Source organism: Acanthochromis polyacanthus, chromosome 20 (assembly GCF_021347895.1).
Source record: "Acanthochromis polyacanthus isolate Apoly-LR-REF ecotype Palm Island chromosome 20, KAUST_Apoly_ChrSc, whole genome shotgun sequence".
Taxonomy (NCBI): domain Eukaryota; kingdom Metazoa; phylum Chordata; class Actinopteri; family Pomacentridae; genus Acanthochromis; species Acanthochromis polyacanthus.
In genome coordinates, this window is record NC_067132.1 from 6,411,235 (window position 1) to 6,436,325 (window position 25,091).

Consider the following 25,091-nt stretch of genomic DNA (forward strand, 5'->3'; position numbering starts at 1 on the left):
ACTTGATGGCCTCATGCTTGATAGTAATAGTGGGATCAAAAGTCTCACAACACTGAGGACAACAGAAATTATTTATTATATGGTACAAATGTGGTAAATAGGTTGCAAACATGAGCTACATATTGGTAAAAAATACTGTGTACTTGATAAGTACAAAATTAGATCTTGTTGAAAATCAGTTACATAAGAACAGAAGCCTTGCTGCATGCAATACTTCAATGAAAACTTGAAAACCTGTTTTATGGCAGCTTTCTTTTCTGGAGGCTTATGTTACCTGCAACACATTGCTATGATGTGAATAATTCTTACAAGATTAAGGTTGATTATAAATATGACCTTCTAAATATCCTCTACGCCATGCTGAGTGAGACAACTTGACATCAGACACACTGTACTGTGTTTTCTTTTCGTCCCTTCTTGTAGTGACCACACACTTGGGACACTCTGCCATTTCTTCTGGGGACTCTCTCCTTTCTGTCCTTCTCTTTTCTCTTCCTTCATGATTTTACAAGCCGCGCAGCAGTGGAGGTAGCAAGCGTGTTGTGCCACAGAAATGACCGTTCGTGTCCCAGCTGTATAGTAGTCCAGATATATATTGTAGATATATTTATATATTAAACGAGGCTTCGAGGCACACAATTTGCCCCGAGGATATTTTGTAATCGAATTATTCGGATTATCCGAGGAATCTTTTCTGCCCTAAACATCACAAAACTATTATGCGGGACAAACAAGGCTGGACACGCTTGTTACTTTGCCATGCAGCTCATTTATTATGGGCTGGGCTCATCTAATCGTTGTAACGTAATTAGATATGAGCAACAATGATAACACGTGAATTGAAATGCACTCACCTTGAATTCTGTGTACAAGTCTGGATGCTTGTCTTTTAAATGTTTCGCCAAGTTGGATGTGTGGCTTCCCTTTGCCGTGCTGCGGTGACGGCATTTTTTGCAGACGGGTTTTTCGGGATCAATAACCAATCCGTCCTCGTCAGCCTCGAATCCAAAATACTTCCAGACGCAACTTCTGGCGTTTTTTTTTTTTTTTTTCCAACTAATTGAGGGGCAGCTGCTGTTGTCGAGCCAGGTGCGTGTGCCTCCGCCATGCTGCATGTAGTTGATCTCTTTGCAGCATAGTCAGTCATGTGATCAGCACTGTGTGAGGGTTGCCAGATAATCACTCATTTACAGCCAAAAAACAACGCTAAAGAAGCGGTCAGATCTGGCTCCTCGGTACCTACGGTACTTTGGGTAGTTTAGAAAAGTCAGTACCGTCACATTTTCTGAATCTTAGTACCGACTTGGTACCGAAGTATCGGTTCTCGTGACAAGCCTAGTTCAGCCCAGTTGTAATTTCAGATCAAATAAACTGACATATGTCATTGCTTATTTATTGTCATTTCAGCATAATTCTAACACTGGCTAGGCTACCCGTGGTACTGTTTTTCTGTATTCCTCATTCTCAAACCATATTCCCTAAAATTTGTTTTATTACTCATATCTGCCAAGTAGGGCTGGGCGATATGGCCAAAAAATAAAATCTTGATATTTTTTTTTTTTTTTTTTTTTTAGTAGTCTTGGACAATTACGATTTTAATCGATTTTTGTTGTTTCTTTGCGCTCTGTTTGCTATGGCTAGTGCTAGCCATAGGGTTGCCACCTTTCAGAAACGAAAATAAAGGACACCCACCACGACTCCTCGGGGCCACAGTTCAGTAAAATTGAAAAGGCATTCACAGATTCAGACTTCCAGCAGTGTTTCTGGTGACACTACAGTGTATCAGACTGAGGTTATTGAATATTTGTGTTTCTCTTCGCTGTTGCAGCAGTTTTGCAATTTGCAGACGGTCCCTGTTCACAGCCGGCTGCTCATAGACACCAATTTTATTTCTGCAACTTGAAAGACAGCTACTTTTGATAAAACTGGGCGTGTAGCACAACATCTGCCTTACAACGATGGGAAAGAGGCATCGTTTATGTTTTGACAGCCTATATCTAATCAGTTATTGATGCTGAAACTCTGAATCTGTGAATATCTTCCCAACTTTACCAAACGCGGGGCCACAACCACCCAAGGAGTGGTATATTTAATTTTGAAAAAAGCATTTAGTCATACTTAAAGCTTTAAGTGCTTAATTAACACAAAACTAAGTTTTGTATTGTTTTAAGATCACAGGTTCTGTCTAAAAAGATGTGGCATCATTTTAAACAGTGAAACCATACTAATGAAATGTAATAGCCAACCAGTGTGCAATAATGGATTCTGCAAAAAAATAAACTGAATGCAGAATACTGTACAAAGAAATTCTCTACAGATATTTTTCCCATCTAAATCTTATCTTTACACAATGAATGTAATAACTTATGTGTGTATGAATGTATTTACTGACTTATTTATTTAGTACCGTTAACATATCAGAGTTCTGAGTGAGTTTTTCTTTAGATAGGCAAAGGCCATTTATTGATCGCATATAGGCTATTAAATAGTAAACATTTAATAAAAAAGCATTTAAAATACTATTAAACAACTTAGGCATTTATTGAGTCACTAAAATACTGTAGAGTCTACGGCCACATTAGTCTGACTATAATCATCCTCTGGTAAATTCACAACCATGTACCTTACCAAAGGGACTTCAGGAGATGATTAGATGATGATAAACTGTGACCTGCTGGTTGGGTTCTCTCTGTTCTCATGTTTCTTACATGTTGGTCTCCTGATGCTGCCTTACTTCAGCTAGTCTATGAGCAACAGAAAACACAGTTTGCCCTGTACCTATTACCAGGGTTCCAGTCTTCCAGTCTGCTTTTGAAAACGTTTTTGCTTCTTTGGACGTGGTGGAGTTTCGGGTATAGAAATTTTTAAACACAGCGTCTGTAGCCAGGAAACCCGCGGCAGAACCGGCAAACAGGCCTGCTGGACCTCGCATCGGGTCCTCGCTACATAGGTCTAAGGAAGATGAAACTGGCTGCCCTTAATATTTCCTGTGTTTTATTATCCCCCGCCTCCACGAAGTGGAAAAGGGGGATATAGGTTTGGCCTCCGTCTGTCCGTCCGTCCGATTACAGCTATCCGATTACTATTCCAGCTAGGATTACGAAATTTAGAGTGTAGCTTCACACCATGGACACCTTGATCAAGTTCGAAAATGAGACCTGTGCGATAATTAACAGAGTTATGGCCCTTGATCACTATTTTGGATATAGACTCATAGACATCACATGTGGCGGGGGATATTGATGACCATGTCTTCTTGTTTTGTTTATTATGCAGTTTTGATGCATGTGTGACAGATGTGTATGGGACATTTATGAAAATACGGAAGAATTAGCGTCCCGTATTGAATCAATATGGGAAGAGTGCCCGCAGCTATGGGAGTGCGGCATAGGGTTGCCACCCGTTCCTTAAAATACGGAATTGTCCTTTATTTGACTATTAATTGTAGCATCCTGTATTGAGCCTATGCGGCGTGTAAGGAGATCTTTACCCCGCGTGAGTTTGAGGGTAAAACAATCAGCACCACTACCTAAAATGGCGCTGGGCGAAGGCGCCGTAGCAAGAGCTTTCTGGTGCACTTTTATGCTTTTATTCATTTCTGTAACACTTGCCACGGTTAAATATGATCGGGAGGCGCTTCTGAAGATTCGGGATGAAGGTTGTGGACTACTACATCTTATTCCCGAATTGAAGTGCGCCGATTTTGATGTGTGCCCTGCTTGGGGCAAGAGAAACAATGAGTCGAGCCACAGAGACCGGGAGCAGAGCGAGGGAACTGGGCGGAGGCATCGCCACACACGCCGCTCACCTGAGCCTCAGAGCGGGGACGGTACGGGTTGCTGGCGGTGGAAGCGCAGACACCGAGGGAAGCGGGGAGGGCTGCTCGTGAAGCTACGTAGCCGCCCGTCGAGGATTCCGCTGCCATCCATCTACCTGGCAAACATCCAGTCACTGTCCAACAAGGCGGATGACCTGCTGTGCCACATCAACACCCAGCGCGAGGCCCGGGAGTGCTCCGTGTTCTGCCTGACCGAGACATGGCTTCACAGCAACGTGCCGGACTCTACTTTCCAGCCACCTGGTTTCTCCATTTACCGCTCGGACAGAGTGGAAAAGCGGACCGGGAAATCGAAGGGAGGAAGTGTGTGCCTTCTTATTAATGAAAACTGGTGCACGGATTGTGTCATTGTAAACAAAACATGTAACGCTAACCTGGAATGCTTGGCTGTGAAGTGCCACCCCTTTTATCTCCCCCGGGAGTTCTCTGTGTTGGTTCTGTGTGCTGTTTACATACATCCACGTGTGGATTCTTCCGCTGCTCTGGCTGAGTTAAGTGACATCTTACATAAATTTGAGAACTCCCATGCTAACGCCGCGGTTATAGTAGCTGGTGATTTTAACAAATGCAATCTTAAAACTGTTATTCCCAACTACTATCAGCACATTAAATATCCTACTAGAGGAGCGCATTTTCTGGATCATTGTTACAGCAACGTCAAGTCTGCTTATCGGTCGAGCCTCAGACCAGCTTTTGGAAAATCTGATCACTCCTCTGTACTCCTTCTTCCTACCTACATACAGAGGAGCAGACAATCAAAGCCAGCTCTACAGACTGTCCAGTGCTGGACAAAAGAGAGTGGCATTAAACTACAAGGGTGCTTTGATACTACAGACTGGTCTGTGTTTCATTCAGAGGATTTGGATGAATACCGTGAAGCTGTCACTGGGTATATTGAATTTTGCACTGACTGCTGTGTTCCTAAGAAGGTAATTAAAAGACATGCTAGTCAGAACCCTTGGATTAATGCAGACGTAAACACTAAAATTCAACAGCGGGATGCGGCTTTTAAATCTGGTGATGCTGTTGCTTATAAGCTATCCAGATATTCTTTGGAACATTCCATAAAAGCTGCAAAGCGTGCCTATGGGCTCAAGTTAGAGGGACATTTCATGCAGGGGGATTCACAACGCATGTGGAGGGGCCTGAACTCCATTACTTCCTGGAAACCAAACGGAGGATCCGCTGTGATTTCTGACCCCTCTTTGCCTAACAAACTTAATCAGTTTTATTGCCGCTTTGAAACTGAGGACACTGATCCTGTTGTTTTTTCTGCTTGTAATGTGCAGTGCAGTCAAGGTTTTACTGTTCTCCAGGAGGACGTCCAGAGGGTTTTGTCTAGGACCAAGGCTAGGAAGGCCCCTGGACCAGATCGCATTCCTCCACGTGTCCTTAAACTGTGCTCTGAGCAACTTGCTCCTGTTCTTACAGACCTTTTTAACATGTCACTCAGGCAGTGTACTGTACCACTCAGCTTCAAGAGGTCAATCATAATCCCTGTGCCCAAGAAGACACTTTTGACGTGTCTGAATGACTATCGGCCAGTGGCCCTCACATCCATTCTCATGAAAACCTTCGAGCGTTTGGTGTTGGAGTATATTAGAGATCAGATACCTCTGTCTGTGGATCCGATGCAGTTTGCATACAGAAAAAACAGAAGTGTTGAGGACGCTATTTCCTTTGCTTTGAACTCTGTCTATAAACATCTTGACAAAGGGAAATCATATGCAAGAATGCTTTTTATAGATTATAGTTCAGCTTTTAACTCGATGGTCCCATCAAAGCTTGTTCGCAAGCTGAAATCTCTTGAACTAGATGATACCATTTGTAAGTGGGTCTTAAATTTTTTAACTTGTCGACCACAAAAGGTCAAAATCAATGGCTGTAATTCTGATGAGTTATGTGTCAGTACTGGTTCCCCACAGGGATGTATTTTAAGCCCACTGCTGTTTACCTTGTATACACATGACTGTAAAATATCGCATGAGAGTAATGTGATAATCAAATATGCAGATACTACAACCATCATTGGACTTATTAGCTCAAACGACGAATCACATTACCGAGAAGAGGTAGAGAATGTTGTTTGCTGGAGTAAAGAAAACAACTTGCTTCTAAACACTTCAAAAACTTGAGTTGATTATTGATTTTCGTCACAAGAGAAACCATTTGCCCATTACAATTCAGGATACTGAGGTGCAGATTGTTGAAAACTGTAAATTTTTGCGTGTCACTCTTTCAAATGATCTGAGTTGGAACTCAGATACTACCAGCATTGTTAAAAAGGCTAAACAGCGCCTCTTCTTCTTGCGCAAACTTAGGAAATTCACCCAAAATACGAAGATTCTTTAAAACTTTTATCATTGTGTGATTGAAAGTGTGTTAACCAGCTCTTTCATTGTGTGGTTTGGTAATCTCACCGTGAAAGAAAAGAAAGCTTTGGACAAAGTGGTCTGTTCAGCAAGAAGGACAATTGGCTACACCTTGCCGCTCCTGGAGGCCACATATAAAGCGAGACTCTTAAACCGAGCTTTACAGATTGTAAAGGACTCCTCAGGCCATCCTGCCAGGACCATGTTTGAAGTCCTTCCCTCAGGGAAAAGATATCGCTCAATCAAATGTACCACATCTCGTCACTTTAAGAGCTTCTTCCCACAAGCTGTGATCACTTTAAATAATGTATCTTGTTTTTAATATGTTTTTATTTCTGTTACGAACTATTTATTGGTTTTTAGCATTTTATTTTTAGGTATTTTATGTGGCATTGTTTATGTTCTCTGTTTTGTTATTGTTTTACTTTCTTCTGTATTGCTGCTGTTTTTTAGATGTTGACAGTGCACTTTGAGCTCTTGCACCTTTTTTTCCAATGTGGTTTTATACTGCAAATGGCAAATAAACTTGAACTTGCACTCCCGTAGCTGCGGGCACTTTTCCCATTCTTTAGGACGCCTCTGCCGGAGGTGCTGAAAGAGGTTAGTTGTGCTGCTACTCTTCGTTTTCACAGTACTTTTGCAAACCTTGCACATGACTGTAGTTTGCTCTGTGTCAGTCTTGTCAAAGCCGAACCACTTCCATATAATCGATGCAACATGAGGCCCTTTTCTTGCGACCAACTCTTTGTCTGCTGCTCTGTCCGCCATGACGGGGGTGTGAGTGTTTTGGCGGAAGGAGATGAGAGGCGGAAGCAAACTCCAGTGCACAAGTCGTGAAAGGCAGAAGAAGAATTTGTATTATTATATATTTAAGCTCGCCTCGATTTTACGATTTGGCAAATTTTCAAATCGTCAGGTTTTAAAAATGCGAATTAATCGAATTAATTTGATTTATTGCCCAGCCCTACTGCCAAGTAAATACATGAAAAATATGTGAACTTAACTGACATTTCTCACTATCTTTCCAACTGCCAAACCCCAAAAAGAAAGAAAATATTGAATCTTTTTTGCATTTAGCAAGAGAACTTTGCTGTGTTAAGTACTAAATTTACTCTTGAATTTTGTATCTACAAGCTCATCAAAGTTACCATTTTCGTTCATGTAAATCAAAGTTTCTACCAAAATCAGATATCAGAGAAAAGGAGTTTTTATCTGGTCTGTGCTGTAAAAATCCACTGTGTCCATGTCTTTTAAGGTAATACCAGAGAATATCTCTCTCCCTGTCTCTGTGCAAAGCATACAAGATTTTCAGTAGGCCCTTCTCAGAATAGCAGAAGAAACAAGTAAGAGGAGTAGAGTAAGGAGATTTTCCAGCTGTACTACAACTGCATCCATGTTTGTCAGTGCCAACAACACACCAAACATTTAAAAATGAGTCAGTCTGTAAGTGTGTAAAATATGACTGGAGTGATGTAAAGTCCAACGTACCTCTAGTGAAAGTTCTTTCCCACCAATATATAAGGACTTTATCACTAGAGATCTGGGGCCTCATTTATAAAACATAGCGTAGGATACATACTAAAAGTTTGACTACGCCAAAAATCTGAAAAAGGCGTACGCCAAAAAATATTCTGATTTATAAAACTGTGCGTACGCACAGCTGCACGCAATTTCCCCTTTATACATCACACTCCAGCTGGAAGATTGCACAGGTGGATCCACCTCACATCCCGCCCACAACACACCCACATTTTACCATGAATGGTCAATGTAAAGTAACTCATGAATGTATCTGCATATAAATAAGCTACTGATTCCCAGCATTTTACGCAGCGCCGGCCTGCAGTCTTTTCCCCACACTGCTGTGCGTCAGGATGAATGAATCATGTTGACCCAGGCCACCCTGCTACTAAATTTGTTATGATCATGTCCGATGTACAAATAATTTTTACACTGATTAAATGTACATTTTTTCAGTTCACATAGACAAATTCATCTTCACTTGGAGCCCTTACTGCAACATGAGTGCAGTCAGTTACGCCGATTACATTTGGGAAACTGGACATTGCTGCAAATTGCCGTTTAATGTTGGGCTGTTCACCCACAGAGTGAAACCTGATGTATTGACTGGCTTTATAATGTCATCCAAAACAAGCATTATTGTGCTGAGGGATGGTTGTGATATCCCAGACCTAAAGGACATCATTTAACTGTATATCAGACCCAGATACAGGGCTTAAAGTTTTCCGGCGCCGCGCCGGATTTCCGGCGCATGGAAGTGTACCATTTAAAAAAATTCATCCATCTCCGTCCCGAAGGCTCCAAGCATGTGCATCATTGTGCATTCAGTTGCTCCGTTTTAATCAATCAAACTCCAAATCCTACATTAAAAAATATATACCTTCTGTCTAGGCATGCGACTTTGTGATAGAACTTTTATCCAATTACAGTTTTCTAACTGCGAGTGCGCATCGACTGCTGGGCCACGATATGCTGCCCCCTCTTGGTTCGGCATCGACAGTGCTGCTTAGCCACTGATAAGAAATAACAGTATCCCACAAACAAAATCCAAACTTGCAATATTTGTTGGTGTTTTTTGTAATTATATTTAAAGCTAATTACTGGAAACACATTGATATATATATTGCAAATTATTTTATTTCTGCTTGGACTGTATACCCATTCCACGTGTCCCAGCCCTGTGGCTGCCTGGTCTCTCCAGAGCGCACGGAGCTCCAATCTGTGAGTGGTGCGGTGAAGAATCGAGCAGCTGATCACTGGTCAATAGCGTTGGAGCTTGTGTTTAGCCCAAAGACGCAGATACTAAAGTTTGCTCAGACTTTGTGTGACAGAGGAGAGAGGATGTGTCTCTGCTGATTAACAAAGAGAGCAGCCGCTGCCGCGATCCCTGAGCCGCGGTGTGTTGACTCGCCCCATTGGCGTAAGTGCGTCAGTGGCGATGCGCGTGCACGCCCCACAGTCCCCATAGTTTCGCCACAAAATAAAAACAAACGGGCTTAGGTATTGAATTTAAAAAAGTAACAAAAACAGAAGTTGTTGATTTTGTTTGATTTCTTAATCTTTAAAAATTTTCTATGTTTTACAACGACAAAAGGAAAAAACGAAACAGCTATTTAGTTTGCTGGATTTTATTTTGAAAGGAAAAAAATCAAAGATCAAGCCATACGGATTTGTCCCATTATTCTCCTCAGAACATCTGTTTAGTTAAATATGCACAAACTGAATGTAGCTTAGGTGATATGAACCTTTTTTATTTGAGGACATATAGGATGTTTATAATAATGAGTTAAATAGCTCTCAGCAGATTTTGTGACCTTATGCATCCAAATGATGTCTAGCCACACACAAAAAATCTCCAATCTAAAGCAAATATTATTAGTAAGAAAAGAACGAACGTATGGGTTGTGTGAAATGAATAATGGATAGTTAAATAAGAATGTTCTTAGCCTGCTTTTCACCGTTCTTTCTTCCCAAAATATAGATAAAAATAGAAACAACATTTAAATTGAAAGCCAACTGAACAAATTATACAGTGAATACATTTTTTCCCTTGCCAAAAACAAACAAAATATGTGTCAGTTCAAATTGAAAATCAAATGATTTAAACTAATCACACAGATTATTGAGGTGTATCAAATGAGCAGTTACTAACATGTATGTGTGGTTATGTGCTACAGAGGGCTTCTTAATCAGATCTTTGTGAGAAATGGGCTGACTCCAGAGGAAAAGGCCAGAGTAGAAGTTCTTCAGCATGAGCAGTCCATTGCTACCAGGACCCAGATAAACCAGATCAGGAAGGCCCGGATTTCTTTGCTAGTTACAGAGTTTGAGAGAGTCAGCATCATGATCAACTTATTCAGAGGAATTTTATATTGTGAGGCAATAACTAAAATTGCATTTAAGAATTAATACTAGTACTTTTATTACCTGCTTAAATACAAAGTTGGTATAGCAAGTGACATATGACAGTTTATTCTCTTGTAGTGTTCCAGAGAATATTAAACAAGTTAATTCTGTTGTCTGTGTTTTGCAGTTTATTTCAACAAACAACATTTTGAACATGTTAAAAAGAAAATGTTCAGAAAATTCACAAACAAAGCAAAAAAGAAAAAAGAAATGACTTTGTCAAACAGTATTCTCCAAGCACTTAATATTCTCTTGAGACTGACACTTGAGATAATGTTGTAAGTAAAAATTGTGCCTTATGAAGGAAAGCTGCATAGTTTTGTAGCAGTTTTGTTGTGGTTGGTGTTGTTTTGAGTTCTTACTGAAGAAATAGAAATTATTAAAAGTTATTAATAATACATGTACTTGATTTTCATGATTTTTTCCCCTTTATACTAAAATAAATCTTTGCAATTATAGTGATGTGGTATTGAAACATCAACACACACAAAAAAATCAGACTTGGGGCACTTTCTAAAATGTCTTAAGTTTTGGCCAAGTAAGGTTTTACATTTGAGCAACAATAAAATAGTGGGATCATAATGGGCATTATTTCCACCAGATGACCTCATATTTGCTCTGAATTAATAGAATCTCATATATATTGTGTTTTAGTGAGTTTTAAAACACATTTAAATACGTTTATTGACACTATAAATTGGATCTTAGAAGTTCAGGCTCAGGATTTTTTCTCACTTTAAGCCCTGCAGATAGGATTTAGACAACAAATGTAACCTCATATATTCTTCATATAAAACACATACCTGTCGGCCACCTGTCGCCAGAAACCTCAGAGTGATCAGCTCCTGTACCGGGATGGCGTGGTTTCAACGGGTGGGTCGGTCTAAGACAGAGCCCAGTTCAGCACATAGATCCAAGAGCACTGCTCTAGGGAATCTAAATCGACTTATTAGCCAGTCATCATCATGGGCCAGGAAATCCCCGTGATCCCTAAAATCTCTCTCCATTCTTATCTACCATTTATGTGACTTCCAGCAATGCCAGCACATCCATTGTGCCACATTACGCATGGCTTTCACCCGCTATTTATCCGCTTGATCAGCGATTGGACTGGTTGTCACATGCCTTCTCCCAGTTAGTAATCAATCAGTGCCATCCACAGCTCTATATCATTTGAAGATGGAAGTTTGATATATGAACATAGTTCTGCAAATACAGTCGTAGGCCGAATGGCGCACTATAGGAACATCTACAACAATGAGTGTTTATGATTATCCGGCTCTACAAGTCTAATATGTGATGACAATAAAGGTTTGAGATCAATCTGGCTTAAATTCACCACTTCACCCTCCGGCACTGCTGTTCCCTCTGTCTCCAAAATGTGCGTAAGCAAGCATCAAGGTTGGCGCACCGGTGCGCATATTCTCACGCCAAGTTTATTTTTATAAATCACAACCTTTGCGTAGAACTGGCGTACGTAGCTTTCTCGCCCTGTTTTGTGCATACGTAAGCTTTTTAAATGAGGCCCCTGGCCAGTATTGGCCATGATGGAAGCTTATTGTAATGCATGTACATATATTCCATTTCACCATGTTTCATATCATACTCAGTCACACAAATACAGACTGTTGTGTAACTTTGGTCCTAATGCACGTCTGAAAACTTGAGTCAGTTTGCCAGATTTCAACTTTGGATTTGGTCAAAAATTTGATTGTTTATAAATGACACACAAGTGCACAAAATTAATGTCTGACAACCTCCTGACTTTTTGCTGGATTTTGTTTTGTATTTACTTTGACATCTGCGCAAAAAAAAAAAATAGCCATGCCTCAACTCTAACCCTCTTTATCATCTGCTTCTTATTCCTCTAGCCCTACAGTGTTACTGTGAACGCTGCAGCGCCAACTCCAGCTGCACAACAGATGGTGTCTGTTTCGTCGCCATACGCAAGTCAGGTAGCCGGCTCACCACTGAGCAACGCCAGTGTGTACATGAAAACGAACTGATCCCACGAGACCGGCCTTTCATCTGTGCCCCGTCCATCAAACATGACAGCGGCATTTACCCGATGTGCTGTACCACCGACTACTGCAACAAAGAACCTGACATTGGCGTCATTCCTGGTAAATATACAGTTGAACACACTTGTTTATTTTGAGGGAATGTGTCATCTTGGGCCTGACTTTGAAGTGGATCTTCCATCAATGATTTGTATTGTTTGTTTTTTAAAGATATCCCTCTAATCACATACCAAGCTATAGTCTTACCACTGACAAATAGAATGCACAATCGAAAGATATTTCTATGACCATTGCTAATGATCTCACCCGTCTAGAGTATATAAATTCAAAATTCAATTTCAGGCTTGAGCTAGAGAGGAGAGCGTAGCAGAAATGGACACAAAATGTGAAGATAATTTAATTAAATTTTGTTTCTACAGCACCAGTTCACAGCATATGTCATCTCATAGCACTTCAGATAGTAAGGTGAAGACCTTTTGAATTTACAGAGCACTCAACAATTTAAAGTTGACTTTGGAGCCATTAGGAACAAACAGTCCATGATGGTGGGAAGGAACTAAATGTAGCACTAAGATCCAGCAAAACAAGTATAGAAACTAGTCCATGGTCTGAGGCTATTACAAGATTATTGGTGACTTTCGCAGTGCTGTCTCTGTGCTATGATGCATTCTACATCCTGACTGAAACACAACAAACAAACCAGATGAGAGTTGCTCTCAGGTGTGGCTCACACTCTGGGTATAATCAGACAATAGACAAATGAAGAATGGACATACCGGGTAGTGTCAGATTGCTTTGCGCTTTTGTCAGAAATGAAAAAAGGGAAAAGGGAAACACAAAAAAGATTGTTTTAAACTAAAGAGGTATTGTAGTGATTACCAGTGATTCTCCATTAGTAATGACAGGGACAGAAATTTTGCATGTCTTTAACCATCAATAGTAAATCTGATGCCAACCACTGTAAGCTTTTGAAGAACAGAACACCTCTCCACCAAATGGTGAACATATTATTTTCGTAATAAATCCTATTTCCCTTCCACAAAGCTTGTTTTGACCGCTGATTTCTGCATTCATTTAACTATTGCGTAAGCTCCACACAGAATTATCACCACACACTCATCATTTTAGAGCAACCTGCTGCCTCCAGTCCAAGATAACTTATTTACACCTCAGCCACATTGGGCACATTACTTAGCCAGCAGTTACATGCAGGTAAAATAAAATATTACTTATATTCCTCAGTAAGTTATAATACTTACAGCAGTAGAGTCGTGTGTCAGTTAGTGGTGCAACGGACCATCGTTGATCTGTGATCCGTAGGGATCGCTCTCCATGGTTCGGAATGCACATGGTCCGCAGATTGGATGATGAAAAAAAAGTTGTATGTGGTCACATGGAGAGCACATGTTTAATCCACATTAGTTGAGTGCAGCGGTAGTCATGACTAGCGAAGGAGCAGAGGAAATTGAAAAACCTTCTGCATCATTTAAGTCACCCGTATGGGGGCATTTTGGCTTGCCTGTAAAATACAGTGATGATGGAAAAAAAGGTCCATCCATCCATCCATCCATCCATTCTCTATACACCGCTTTATCCTCACTAGGGTTGTGGGGGGGGGAGTGGGCTGGAGTCTATCCCAGCTAACTCGGGCAAAGGCAGGGGACACCCTGGACAGGTCGCCAGTCTGTTGCAGGGCTACATATACAAACAATCACACTCACATTCACACCTACCGAAATTTAGAGTAACCAATTAACCTCAGCATATTTTTGGACTGTGGGAGGAAGCCGGAGTGCCTGGAGAAAACCCACACATGCACAGGGAGAACATGCAAACTCCATGCAGAAAGATCCCAGGAAAGCCGGGACGTGAACCAGGGATCTTCTCGCTGGGAAGGAAAGGTGGTGGACAAAACTATAACAGTGTGTAGGCACTGTGGCACAAGAAAGCCGCATGAGAGAGTAAATACATCGAGCATGGTCACCCATATGAAGCGATGTCGCTTGGATGTGTCAGTGACAGGAGCCAAGACTAAGGCTGCTCAACAACCACTTATCACCGCAGCATTTAAACAGCTGATCCGAAAATTGATCCGATCCATGACTCAAAATCATGATACGATCCGAACCATGAGTTTTTCGATCCGTTGCACCCCTAGTGTCAGTTGCTCTTTGTTCAGTACTTTGAGCTACACACTGCATTTCATCATACCAAATTCTGTTTACTTTTGGAAACAGCTTGAGTGTTCTGTAATAATACCTCCAGCCCTACCTCCAGTTAACAGAGCAGGCTGCTGACCGCACTTTCATTAGTTTGCTTCATATGAGACTTTTCATCCTCACCTGCACTTTTGAAATGTTAAAGACTTTACACCTGCTTGATACAGCAATTTGCAGTTTTTCCCTTTGTCACAGTTGCCACGGTGACGCAGACAACAGATTTTGAATGTTGTTATGATTAATGTACTAGAATGTCCCTGCATTTTTCTGTCTCACCACCAAGATGCTTTGTATAAGGGACATAATTGTGGTGTTTTGATGTCTGTAAACACGTTCTTATGAACAGGATGCCTCAAGAGTGATTCATTGAGGAATATTCCTACTTCCATCACAGGTTGATGATCTGATTAGAATGGAGGGCACTTGTATGCAACATTGACGTATTCATGAGGAAATGCTGAGTTCCCTGAATGTGCAGTAACTCCTTAACACGTTAAGCTAATAGGTTGAGACATGAAGTTAACTTTTAACTAAGGTTCACTCCTCAACCGCGCCCGTAATCACCTGGCTCCATATACCCGGTTAGCCCATCTAGCACTGCTCGTCTCGTTCTTTCCATGACAGACCTTGCTTCATGCCATTGCTTTTTTTTTGGAACTTAATTTTTTTATTGAACACATATTTATATATACAAATATATTAAAAAAACAACATTTAGGAGATGCTTTCGTACTTCACAATAATAATACAGACAATACACTTGACAGTCTTTACATTTTCCATGGCATTCTTCCTTATTTCAGTTTTTTATAAGTCCATCTTATAGTTCTCAATTCGACCTACTTATAGGTCGTTTCATTTGCCCCTGTGCATAATACTGAAACATAAAACAACATTAATTCCATCAATTGTAGAAAGATACTTAACTGAACATGTGAACATCATCACAGTACCCATATTATGATTGTTGTAATAATTACAACAATCATGCCATTGCTTGATCACATTATTTCAACACTATTTCAGAGAGCAAGAGCCACTCACCATGGATCCCGAACTGCTGATTAATCCACTTGACTGTGGCAACAATCTGTTGAAGAACATTTCTCCTTCAGCCACTACATTCCCTCAGCAATCAGACTCCAGCCAGGCTTCTCTCCAAAGCTGCCTGTGCTCCATGGTTCGAATTCCTCAACCTCCAAACTAACTAAAGGAGCTCCTTCCCACAATTTGATCTCAGAGTTCTCATTCATCCACAAGGCCTCAGAACACCCATCACTGCACATGTATGCTACCAGTCAGAAGTTTGAACACACCTTCTCATTTAATGGTTTGTCTTTATTTTCATGACTATTTATATCAGGGGTGTCAAACATACTGGCCTGCCAGGGGGTCCGATCCAGCCCGTAGAATAAATCTACAAAATGAAAAAATACCTAAAAATCATGAACTACATTTTTTGATAAAACTGCAGTTCCCATATTGTCTGCTAGAGGCACTTAGTTTAATTCAGAGTAGACATGACAACACTGTGACTCAGAACTTACAGCAGGTGGTGGCAATATGGAGTCTGGGTCTGCAAGTGGCATTTTGTCAACTGGAATTTTACCTGCTTTTCTGCTGGCCCTGACGCACTCATCAGCAAGATGTCTTCATCAAAAAAGAGAAAAATGAACATCGAGTGTAGGATTTTCCATTAAAAATGGACCTCTTCCTACTTGTTCACTGAGGTGAATGAGAAACCTGCGTGCTTGGTATGTATGCAGCAAGTTTCGGTGCTCAAGGAATTTAATCTTCGGGGCCACTGAGACTCGGCATGTCGAAAAACACAACAGCTTGCAAGGGGAACTGAGAAGACAGAAGATAAATGAATTGTTGGTGGGTCTGAGGAAACAGGAATCTGTTTTCACCTGGAGCCGTGAGGTAAGTGATGCTGTAGTGAAAGCAAGCTACCTTATTGCTAGCAAAATAGCATTATCATCAAAGCCATACTTTGAGGAGGAGTTTGTTAAAGGTTGCATGCTGAAGGCTGCAGAAATCGTGTGTCCTAAGAAGTGACAAACATTTGCCAACATTTGCCTGACGAGGAATACCGTCGGATAAGGTTTTCAGAACTATCGACAAATTTCGACAACCAATTGAAACGCAATGTGGAGTCATTTCTGGCGTTTTCTGTTGCAGTTGATGAGAGCACTGATATTACGGATCCAAAGTAGTTTAAATCAATCCACTGGACTTTAAGAAAGTTCCTTGAAGACGTTTCACTGCTCATCCAAGAGGCTTCTTCAGTTCTGGTGGTGGTTGATGTTGCCTCAGCTTTTAAACCTCTGTGAGGTGTGTCCAGGGCTATTATTCCAACGACCAATACCAAAATGCATCTGACTACTCAATGATGGTCGTTGTGAGTAATGGTGAGAGTCGTTGAAATGCACAGATGTCACTGAGCCCTCGTGTGCTAATGGTGGTCATTAGCATGAGTCTGCTGAGTAGTTCTTTTGGGGATTTTTGAAAGGACCTGATTGTAAATTGGCGAAAGATGATGTCGCAGACCACCCCCCGACTGTTCAGAGATGGCTTCTCTACTTTGACGTGGATGGCTTCTTTCACTCCTCTCTCAAACCATCTGTCCTCCCTGTCCAAAATCTGAACATTGGTGTCGATACTCACAACGACCATCGTTGAGTAGTCAGATAACATGGATGTCGCTCAACTGGCCATATTCATTCATGGAGTTGATGAGACTTTGACTGTCACAGAGGAGTTTCTTGAGTTGGTGCCTATGTTAGACACCACAACAGCTGGGGACATTTTCCGCGCTGTTGTTGGTGCGCTGGACAGGGTTGGAATGGACTGGTCTCGCGCTGTCAGCCTGGCTGAAATTGTTCTTACCATGATGGAAAACTTTTTCCATAATTTAGATATGCCCTCACTGACAGAAGACCAGAAGAACAAATTAGAGGCTCCAATCACCCAGAGCGAGATATTGAGATCAATATCCTCCATGCAAACAGGCAAAGCCCCTGGTCCTGATGGGTTACCACCAGAGTTTCACAAGAAACTGGCAGCAGACTTATTTCCCTTTCTCTGTTCGGTGTTTGCATCTCCTTGTTGCTAAAAAAAGAAAAGGACCCTTTAGATTGCTCCTCACATCAGCCCATTTCTTTACTGAACCCAGATGTTAAAATCTTAGCGAACGTCCTGGCAAGCTGATTAGAAGACGTCCTCCCTTTCATTATTTCACCCGACCAAACTGGGTTCATAAAGGCCCGACATTCTTTTTATAACATCCGGAGACTATTTAACATAATTTACTCCCGTGAGAAAGACAAGCAGGAATGCCTTCTCTCTGTTGACGCTGAAAAGGCGTTCGACAGAGTAGAGTGGGACTTTCTCTTTCGAGCTCTCTCCAGTTTTGGTTTTGGGCCCTTATTCTCACCATGGATCAAAATGCTCTATCAGTCTCCCTCTGCCTCGGTCTTAACTAATGGCCTGTACTCTCAGCCATTTGATCTACACAGAGGAACACGGCAGGGCTGCCCTCTTAGTCCGCTTCTCTTTGCCATTGCCATAGAGCCACTGGCTATAGCTATCCGTAGCAACAGTGGTATAAAGGGTATTCGAAGGAGAGGCGTAGAGCAGAAGGTCTCTCTTTATGCAGATGACCTTCTTCTTTACATTTCAGACCCTAACAGTTCCCTTCCTGAAGTTCTTACACTTTTCGAAACATATGGCCATATATCTGGATATAAGATCAATCTGGGCGAAAATGAACTATTTCCAGTTAGCAAATGCACACATATGGCAGTTGGCATGGTTTCCAAATTTAAAGTAGTGGCTGAACAATTTACTTATCTTGGGGTTTGTGTCACAAGAACAAATAGGGACCTTTTCAAGCACAACCTCCTCAACCTGATTTACCAAGTCAAGGTTTCTCTATCAAAGTGGTCCCCTCTCTCACACTCTCTTACTGGTAGGATTAATTCGATTAAAATGACCATACTTCCTAAATTTTTATATCTTTTTCAATGTCTCCCCATTTTGATCCCCAAATCTTTTTTTAAAACCCTTGACTCTTTGCTTGGTTCTTACATTTGGAACGGCAAGCCACCCTGACTGCGCAGAGTGTTTCTGCGGAAGCCAAAGCAGGAGGGGGGGATTGGCTTTCCCCAATTTCCAGTTTTACTATTGGGCTGCCAATATTCGCTGCATTTTGCAATGGGTGGACTTTATCGGAGCCGCCACCCCCCCGTGTGGGTGACGATGAAAGCCGGTGCATCAGGTTCAGTTTCTCTCCCTGCTCTTGTAGGCGCTGCACTCCCTCTTTCTTTAACTGGCCTCCATGGTAGCATGGTTGTCAGGGAGTCTGTGCAGATATGGCTTCAGTTCCGAAAACACTTTGGTCTTCAGAGCATGTCACTTAAGTCCTCCATTGCTACCAATCATTTCTTCGCCCCCTCTACATTAGACGGAGCCTTTAATATTTGGTATGATAAGAATCTTAGGTGTTTTGGGGATCTATTTATGAATGGAAACTTTGCTTCTTTCTCCCAATTCAGCCAAACTTTTTGTCTTCCTCGCTCCCATTTCTTTCGGTTCCTCCAGGTGCGACACTTCATTCAGAAACTGATTCCAAACTTCCCAGAAGAACCCCCAGCAAACTATTTAGATGCACTTCTTTCCTTTAATCCAACATCAAGAGGTATTTTATCCAAGCTTTACAATGCTGTCTCCAACATACACAGCCGTCCCTTTGCAGCAATCAGAAAAGCATGGGAGCAAGATCTTGGTTCCCCATTTCCAGATCCTACATGGAACCTCATTCTCAAGTGTATCAATTCTTCCTCTGTATGTGCCAGGCATTCACTCTTACAGTTTAAAGTAGTTGACCGGATCCATATCTCTAAGACTAAGCTAGCCCGCATTTACCCAGACGCTGACCCCATATGTGATAGGTGAAGATCTGCCCCTGGTTCCCTCCTCCACATGTATTGGTCCTGCTCCTCCCTATCCAATTATTGGACATCATGCTTTCAGTCTATTTCCAAGGTGCTTAGCCATCAAATCTCTCCAAACCCTCTGACTGCCATCTTCGGTCTGCCTCTGGATGGTGACCTGCCAAAAGCTAAAAACGAGATCCTGGCCTTCTCCTCATTAATAGCCCGCAGAGCCATCATTCTACGATGGAAAGACCGTTTATCCTTTTCACACTGGATTGCTGATATGATGACACTTCTGTGTCTCGAAAAATCTCACTGCACTATTTCAGGATCACTCAACAGGTTTCTCATGCTTTGGCGTCCCTTCCTAGATTTCTTAAACAAACCTACAACAATAATTTCAGAGTACCCCCCCTCCCCCCTCTCTCCCATTTGTGTGTGTGTGTGTATGGGATGTTGTTGTTTCTTGTCTATTTTGCTTTTTTTTCCTCATGGGGTGTGGTTAAATGGGTGGGTGGGTAGGTGTGCACTTTGTTGTTGTGTTCCAGCACTACCGTTCTCTTGACAAAGAGTGCCGCACATATTAAGGAAAAGTCACTTTGTTAGTGCCTGATGTTCTCATGTTGAACTGTAAATCTCAATAAAAAGACCTTTGAAAGAAAGAAATTGTTCTCACTTTAATCTCAGGTTGTTCATAATCTATTTTTTTAAAAGGGCAGTTCATTACATAGGAAGATTTTTATAATATACTTGTTCTCCTTTGCACTAAAACATCGGAAAAACTTAGACTTATTGTTACTTCTCGGTTATTACACTATGTTTACTGGTCCGGCCCCCTTAAGATCAAATTAGGCTGTCCCCTGGACCAAAATTAGTTTGACACCCCTGGTTTACATTGTAGATTCTCACGGAAGGCATCAACACAATGAATGAACACATACGGAATTATGTAGTAAACAAAAATGTGTGAAATAAATCAAAACATGTTTTATATTTTAGATTCTTCAAAGTAGCCACCCTTTGCTTTGATTACTGCTTTGCACACTCTTGGCATTCGCTGGATGAGCTTCATGAGGTAGTCACCTGAAATAGTTTTCCAACAATCTTGAAGGAGTTGCCAGAGATACTAAGCACTTGTTGGCCGATTTGCTTTCACTTTGCGGTGCATTGCGCGAAGACACAGTGGGTAGAGCCAAAGAGCTCAAATTTGGACTCATCAGACCAAAGCACCAGTTTCCACTGGTATACTAGATGGATAGATTGAACCTTTGTTGAACTTGCAGCGGTGACATTTTCGGTGTCACAGCAACGAAGGCAAGAAGAGTCCATTTCTTGTGTTTCTTGGCCCAAACAAATCCCTCCTGCCTGTTGCTTTTCCTTAGTAATGGTTTCTTAGAAGTTATTTGACCATAAAGGCCTGATGGGCGCTGTCTCTTCTGAGCAGTTGATGTAGAGATGTTACTGCTACTAGAACTCTGTGAGGCATTTATCTGGATTCTAATCTGAGATGCCGTTAACTTCCAATTTCTGAGGCTGGTGACTCGGATGAACTTATCCTCTGCCACCAGAGGTGACTCTTGGTCCTGGGGCCGTCCTCATGGGTGCCTGTTTTGTCGTAGCACTTGATGGTTTTTGAGACTGCACTTAGGGATACAGTTCAAAGATTTTGCAATTTTCCAGACTGATTGGCCTTCAGTTCTTAAACTAATCCTAGATTGTCATTTCTCTTTACTTGACTGATTCGTTCTTTCCATAATATGGACTCTAACAGTTGTGAAATAGGGCTGTCCACTGTGTACCAACCAGACTTCTGCACAACACAGCTGATGGTCCCAACCTCATTAAGAAGGCAAGAAATTCTGCAAATGAACCTTGACAAGGCACACCTATGAAGTGAAAACCATTTTAAGTGAATACCTCATGAAGCTCATCGAAAGAATGCCAAGAGTGTGCAAAGCAGTAATCAAAACAACGGATGGCAATTTTGATTAATCCAAATTGTAAAACATGTTTTGACTTATTTCAACGTTTTTGTTTACTACATAATTGTTCATTCATAGTTTTGATGCTTTCAGTGAAAATCTACAATGTAAATAAACATGAAAATAAAGAAGGTAGTTAAATGAAAAGGTCTGTCCAAACTTTTGACTGTTATTGTACGTTAAACAGATGAATTCCACAGAGTTAAAATCTATAACAAAATCTCTTGCTCAAACAAATTTTTATTATTTAACATTTTGTGTATTTTAAAATCAAAGAAGCAGGAGAATTCTGTCAAAATGATGATACTGATTAAAAAATTTTAATTGTCCACAGGGTGAGAATATTTAGAAGCAGAGCTAAGCCTCCTTTGCACTCAAAATGGTCTTATAAATAATCCTTGATCTCTAAATTCAGTTTTTTCTTTCAACAATTGATGCTGTGATTCTTCAGCAAATTTCCCCAGCAGTGCCAACACTTCCTCTTGCACACCAGAAGTCAAATATCACAGAACCAGGGTCGCAATTTCTTTAAAGGGGAACTTTGGTTTTTTTCAACCTGGGGTCTGTTTTCATATGTCATTTCATACATGTGAGTGATGGAGAAATGAATTTTCGACATAGCTCCCGTATTTAGCCAGGCAGGCAGCTTAGCAGCTCAGCTAGCAACTCAGCTAGCGAAAAGTATGGGGCAACTTGCCCCCCCCCGCATCAAAGTCCGCCCTAACGTGCTTTTTCCCCCACACTGACCGGCTCAGATAGTCTCAACGAGTATCCCACAGCATACGAGAGATGAGACGTGAACGAAAACCTCCACATTACCTGGCGATCGCTCTTTGTTGTGGTCTGTATCCAAATCTCAGGATGCTAGAAATCAAATCTCGTTCCGAAATCGCGTGATAGCTCGCGCCAAAACACTGGTTTTGGCAGGAGCCACAACAGCTTAACCCTTTAAGCGCCAAAGTCGCAATATTGCGACAAGCAACATTGCTGAACATAACAAGCCATAGCTTCAAATGTAGTGCCTCAATGTAGTTACTACTTTATACCAGGAGATGGCGGACATCTGGAACTTCAATCTGAGCATCATTTGTGTGTGTTTTCAATCAAAGTTTTGGAGTTTATAGTGTTTGAAAACCGAGGAGACGAGACTCATAGTCAGAGCGTAACACAGTACAAGACGGCGCATTTTAGAGCGAGAAAACTCACCATGCAGGTCGGGCCAACGTTGACAAAGTACTTTGTGAAGTAATGGCTGACTCAGATTCTGAAGAGGAATATTCACCCTCTGATGAAGATGTTCAGTCATCCAGTGAGACAGAAAATGACACTGCGTCTGAGCGTAATGGCAGCGAGTCGGTGCGCCTTGACAGTCCACAAGCAGCACATACTGGAGCCGATGCTTTGTTTCACTGGGTCTGGGGTGGCAGGAGGGGACGTGGTGGGTGTAGCAGGGGTGGTCAAAACACTGCTAATGGTGAGGGGGATAGCAGGGATGCAAAAAAACGGGGAAATAGCAGCAGACGTGGGAGTAAATGCACTGACAATAACGGTGGAGGCTGCACTCATGGCCTCGTTGTAAATGACGATGATGATGGCTGGGTTTGCTTGACAGATGAGGAAGAGTATCACAAGTGGATCAGATATTTTGATGAGCCTGTTGGGTATCATGGAGACAGGGATCTGACAAATTCTGAGCCAAGCAATGCCTTATCTTGATCGATAAACATCAATAAAGTTATGTAATTCATATGTCTGGTAATGTCATAATATGCACATTAGATGAGTGAATTTACTCCCCTCACAAACTTTGGGTCATACTGATGATTTTTCTCATTTACAGTTTACCACATTTTCACACATTACCACATTCTTTAACCATTTACAAGTTACAACCTTTTGAAAAAATTATATCAAAACTGAATATTTTATTGAAAAAACTCTGGCGCCTAAAGGGTTAAATTTAGTATTTGTCTGTTACTAAGTTATTTACTTAATTCATTTTAATTGGTGATATCTGATAACACGTTGTGAGCATTGTTAGTCATTTTAGTCAATGGCATCTAATTTTGCAGCGCAATGTAAAAAATGATGAGCTGAATGTTTTGTACCTCTCTTTTTGCTGCAAAATACACCTACGCAGAGAAAATCCAGGGACACCTCTCTGACACAGGAAATGCCAGACAGATGTGGCAGGAAGTCTAAGCCCTGACTGACTATAAGACCAGGCAGGGGGTCGCTTACAATGATGCTTCGTCTTCCAGACAGGCTCAACAACTTCTTGGCACACTTTGAAGCATCAAACCCGACAACCAGAAAGAGAACTGATTGTTCTCCTCCATCTGTCAGGCCAGCTTTCGCCATCAACGAAGCAGACACATGGAGGACCCTAACCAAGGTTACCCCACGAAAAGCAACAGGTCTGGACTACATCCCGGGACATATGCTCAGAGTCTGTGCTGGCGAGCTGTCAGATGTACTGACTGACATCTTTAACATCTCTTTCAGTCAGGCCATTGTCCCCAGATGCTTCAAAACATCCATAGTTCCAGTGGCAAAGAAATCAGTTGTGTCCTGTCTGAATGACTAATGCCCCATTGCACTGACACCGATTGTGATGAAGTGTTTTGAACGGCTCGTCAAGCCGCACGACAGTCGGCCTCTTTGCATCGCTCGACCCCCTTCAATTCGTTTATCGTCCCAACTGCTCCACAGAGGATGCAATATCCACCACCTTTTATCTGGACCATAAAGACACCTACGCCAGAATCCTGTACATTCATTTCAGCTCGGTGTTTAATACCTTCATTCCCCAGAAACTAATGAAGAAAGTCCTCCTATTCGGCCTGGATACCGCCACGTCTCTGGGTCCTGGACTTTCTGACCGAGAGACCCCAGTCTGTCTGTGTCAGAAAGAACTTCTCCAGCACCATCACGCTGAGCACTGGATCTCTTCAAGGCTGTGTGCTCAGTCCACTGTTGTTTACACTGCTAGCACACAACTGTGCAGCCACACAACAGAGGATCCAGATCATAAAGTTTGCTGACGACACCCCAGTGGTGGGACTCATTCGGGAGAAAGATGAATCGGTGTACACGAATGAAGTGAAACACCTTGAGGGCTGGTGCAGAGAGAACAACCTGCTGCTCAACATGGACAAAGTGAAGGAAATGATCAGCGACTTCCAGAGGTCACGACCTGAACATGCTCCCCTCGGCATCAGCGGCTGTACAGTGGAGAGAGTGGAGACCATCAAGTTACTTGGAGTGCAGATCTTGCAGGAGCTGAGCTTGAATAGGAACACCTCAGTGATCTTAATACGGTTCCAGCAAAGACTCCATTTCCTGAGGAAGCTGAAACAAGCCTCTCTCCCCACCAGCATCCTCAGGACTTTCTGCAGAGGTGTGACCGAGAGTGTCCTGACATACTGCATCTCAACATGGTTCTCTAGCTGCAGTAAGTTTGACAGAAAAGCCCTGCAGAGGATAGTCAGGGGAGCTGAGAGGGTCATTGGAGTTTCCCTTCCCTCTATTCAAGATCTTTTCCAGAGCTGCTGCAGGAGCCGAACACTGAACATTGTCAGGGACTCCTCACACCCTCTCCACAAACTCTTTGAACTGCTGGCATCAGGCAAACTTTTCTGGAGAATCAAAGGAAGGACCACTAGACTGACAAATGGCTTCATTCCACAAGCTGTCAGATTACTAAAGTGCTGATCTAGTCTTTGGATACCGGGGAAATGTTATCTATCTGATATGACAGTAATGCTCGATTTGATGAAGGATAGCTTTATCCAT

At 41.9% G+C, this 25,091-nt stretch overlaps 1 protein-coding gene across 1 annotated transcript in view; it reads left to right on the plus strand.

The window, feature by feature from the left end:
- The window catches only part of tgfbr1b (transforming growth factor, beta receptor 1 b), a 147,303-nt gene that overhangs the window by 65,462 nt on the left and 56,750 nt on the right, over nucleotides 1–25,091 (plus strand). The window contains exon 2 of the mRNA XM_051940818.1: nucleotides 12,009–12,260. Within this exon, the coding sequence (XP_051796778.1) occupies nucleotides 12,009–12,260 (252 nt within the window). The remainder of the gene's footprint in view (nucleotides 1–12,008; nucleotides 12,261–25,091) is intronic.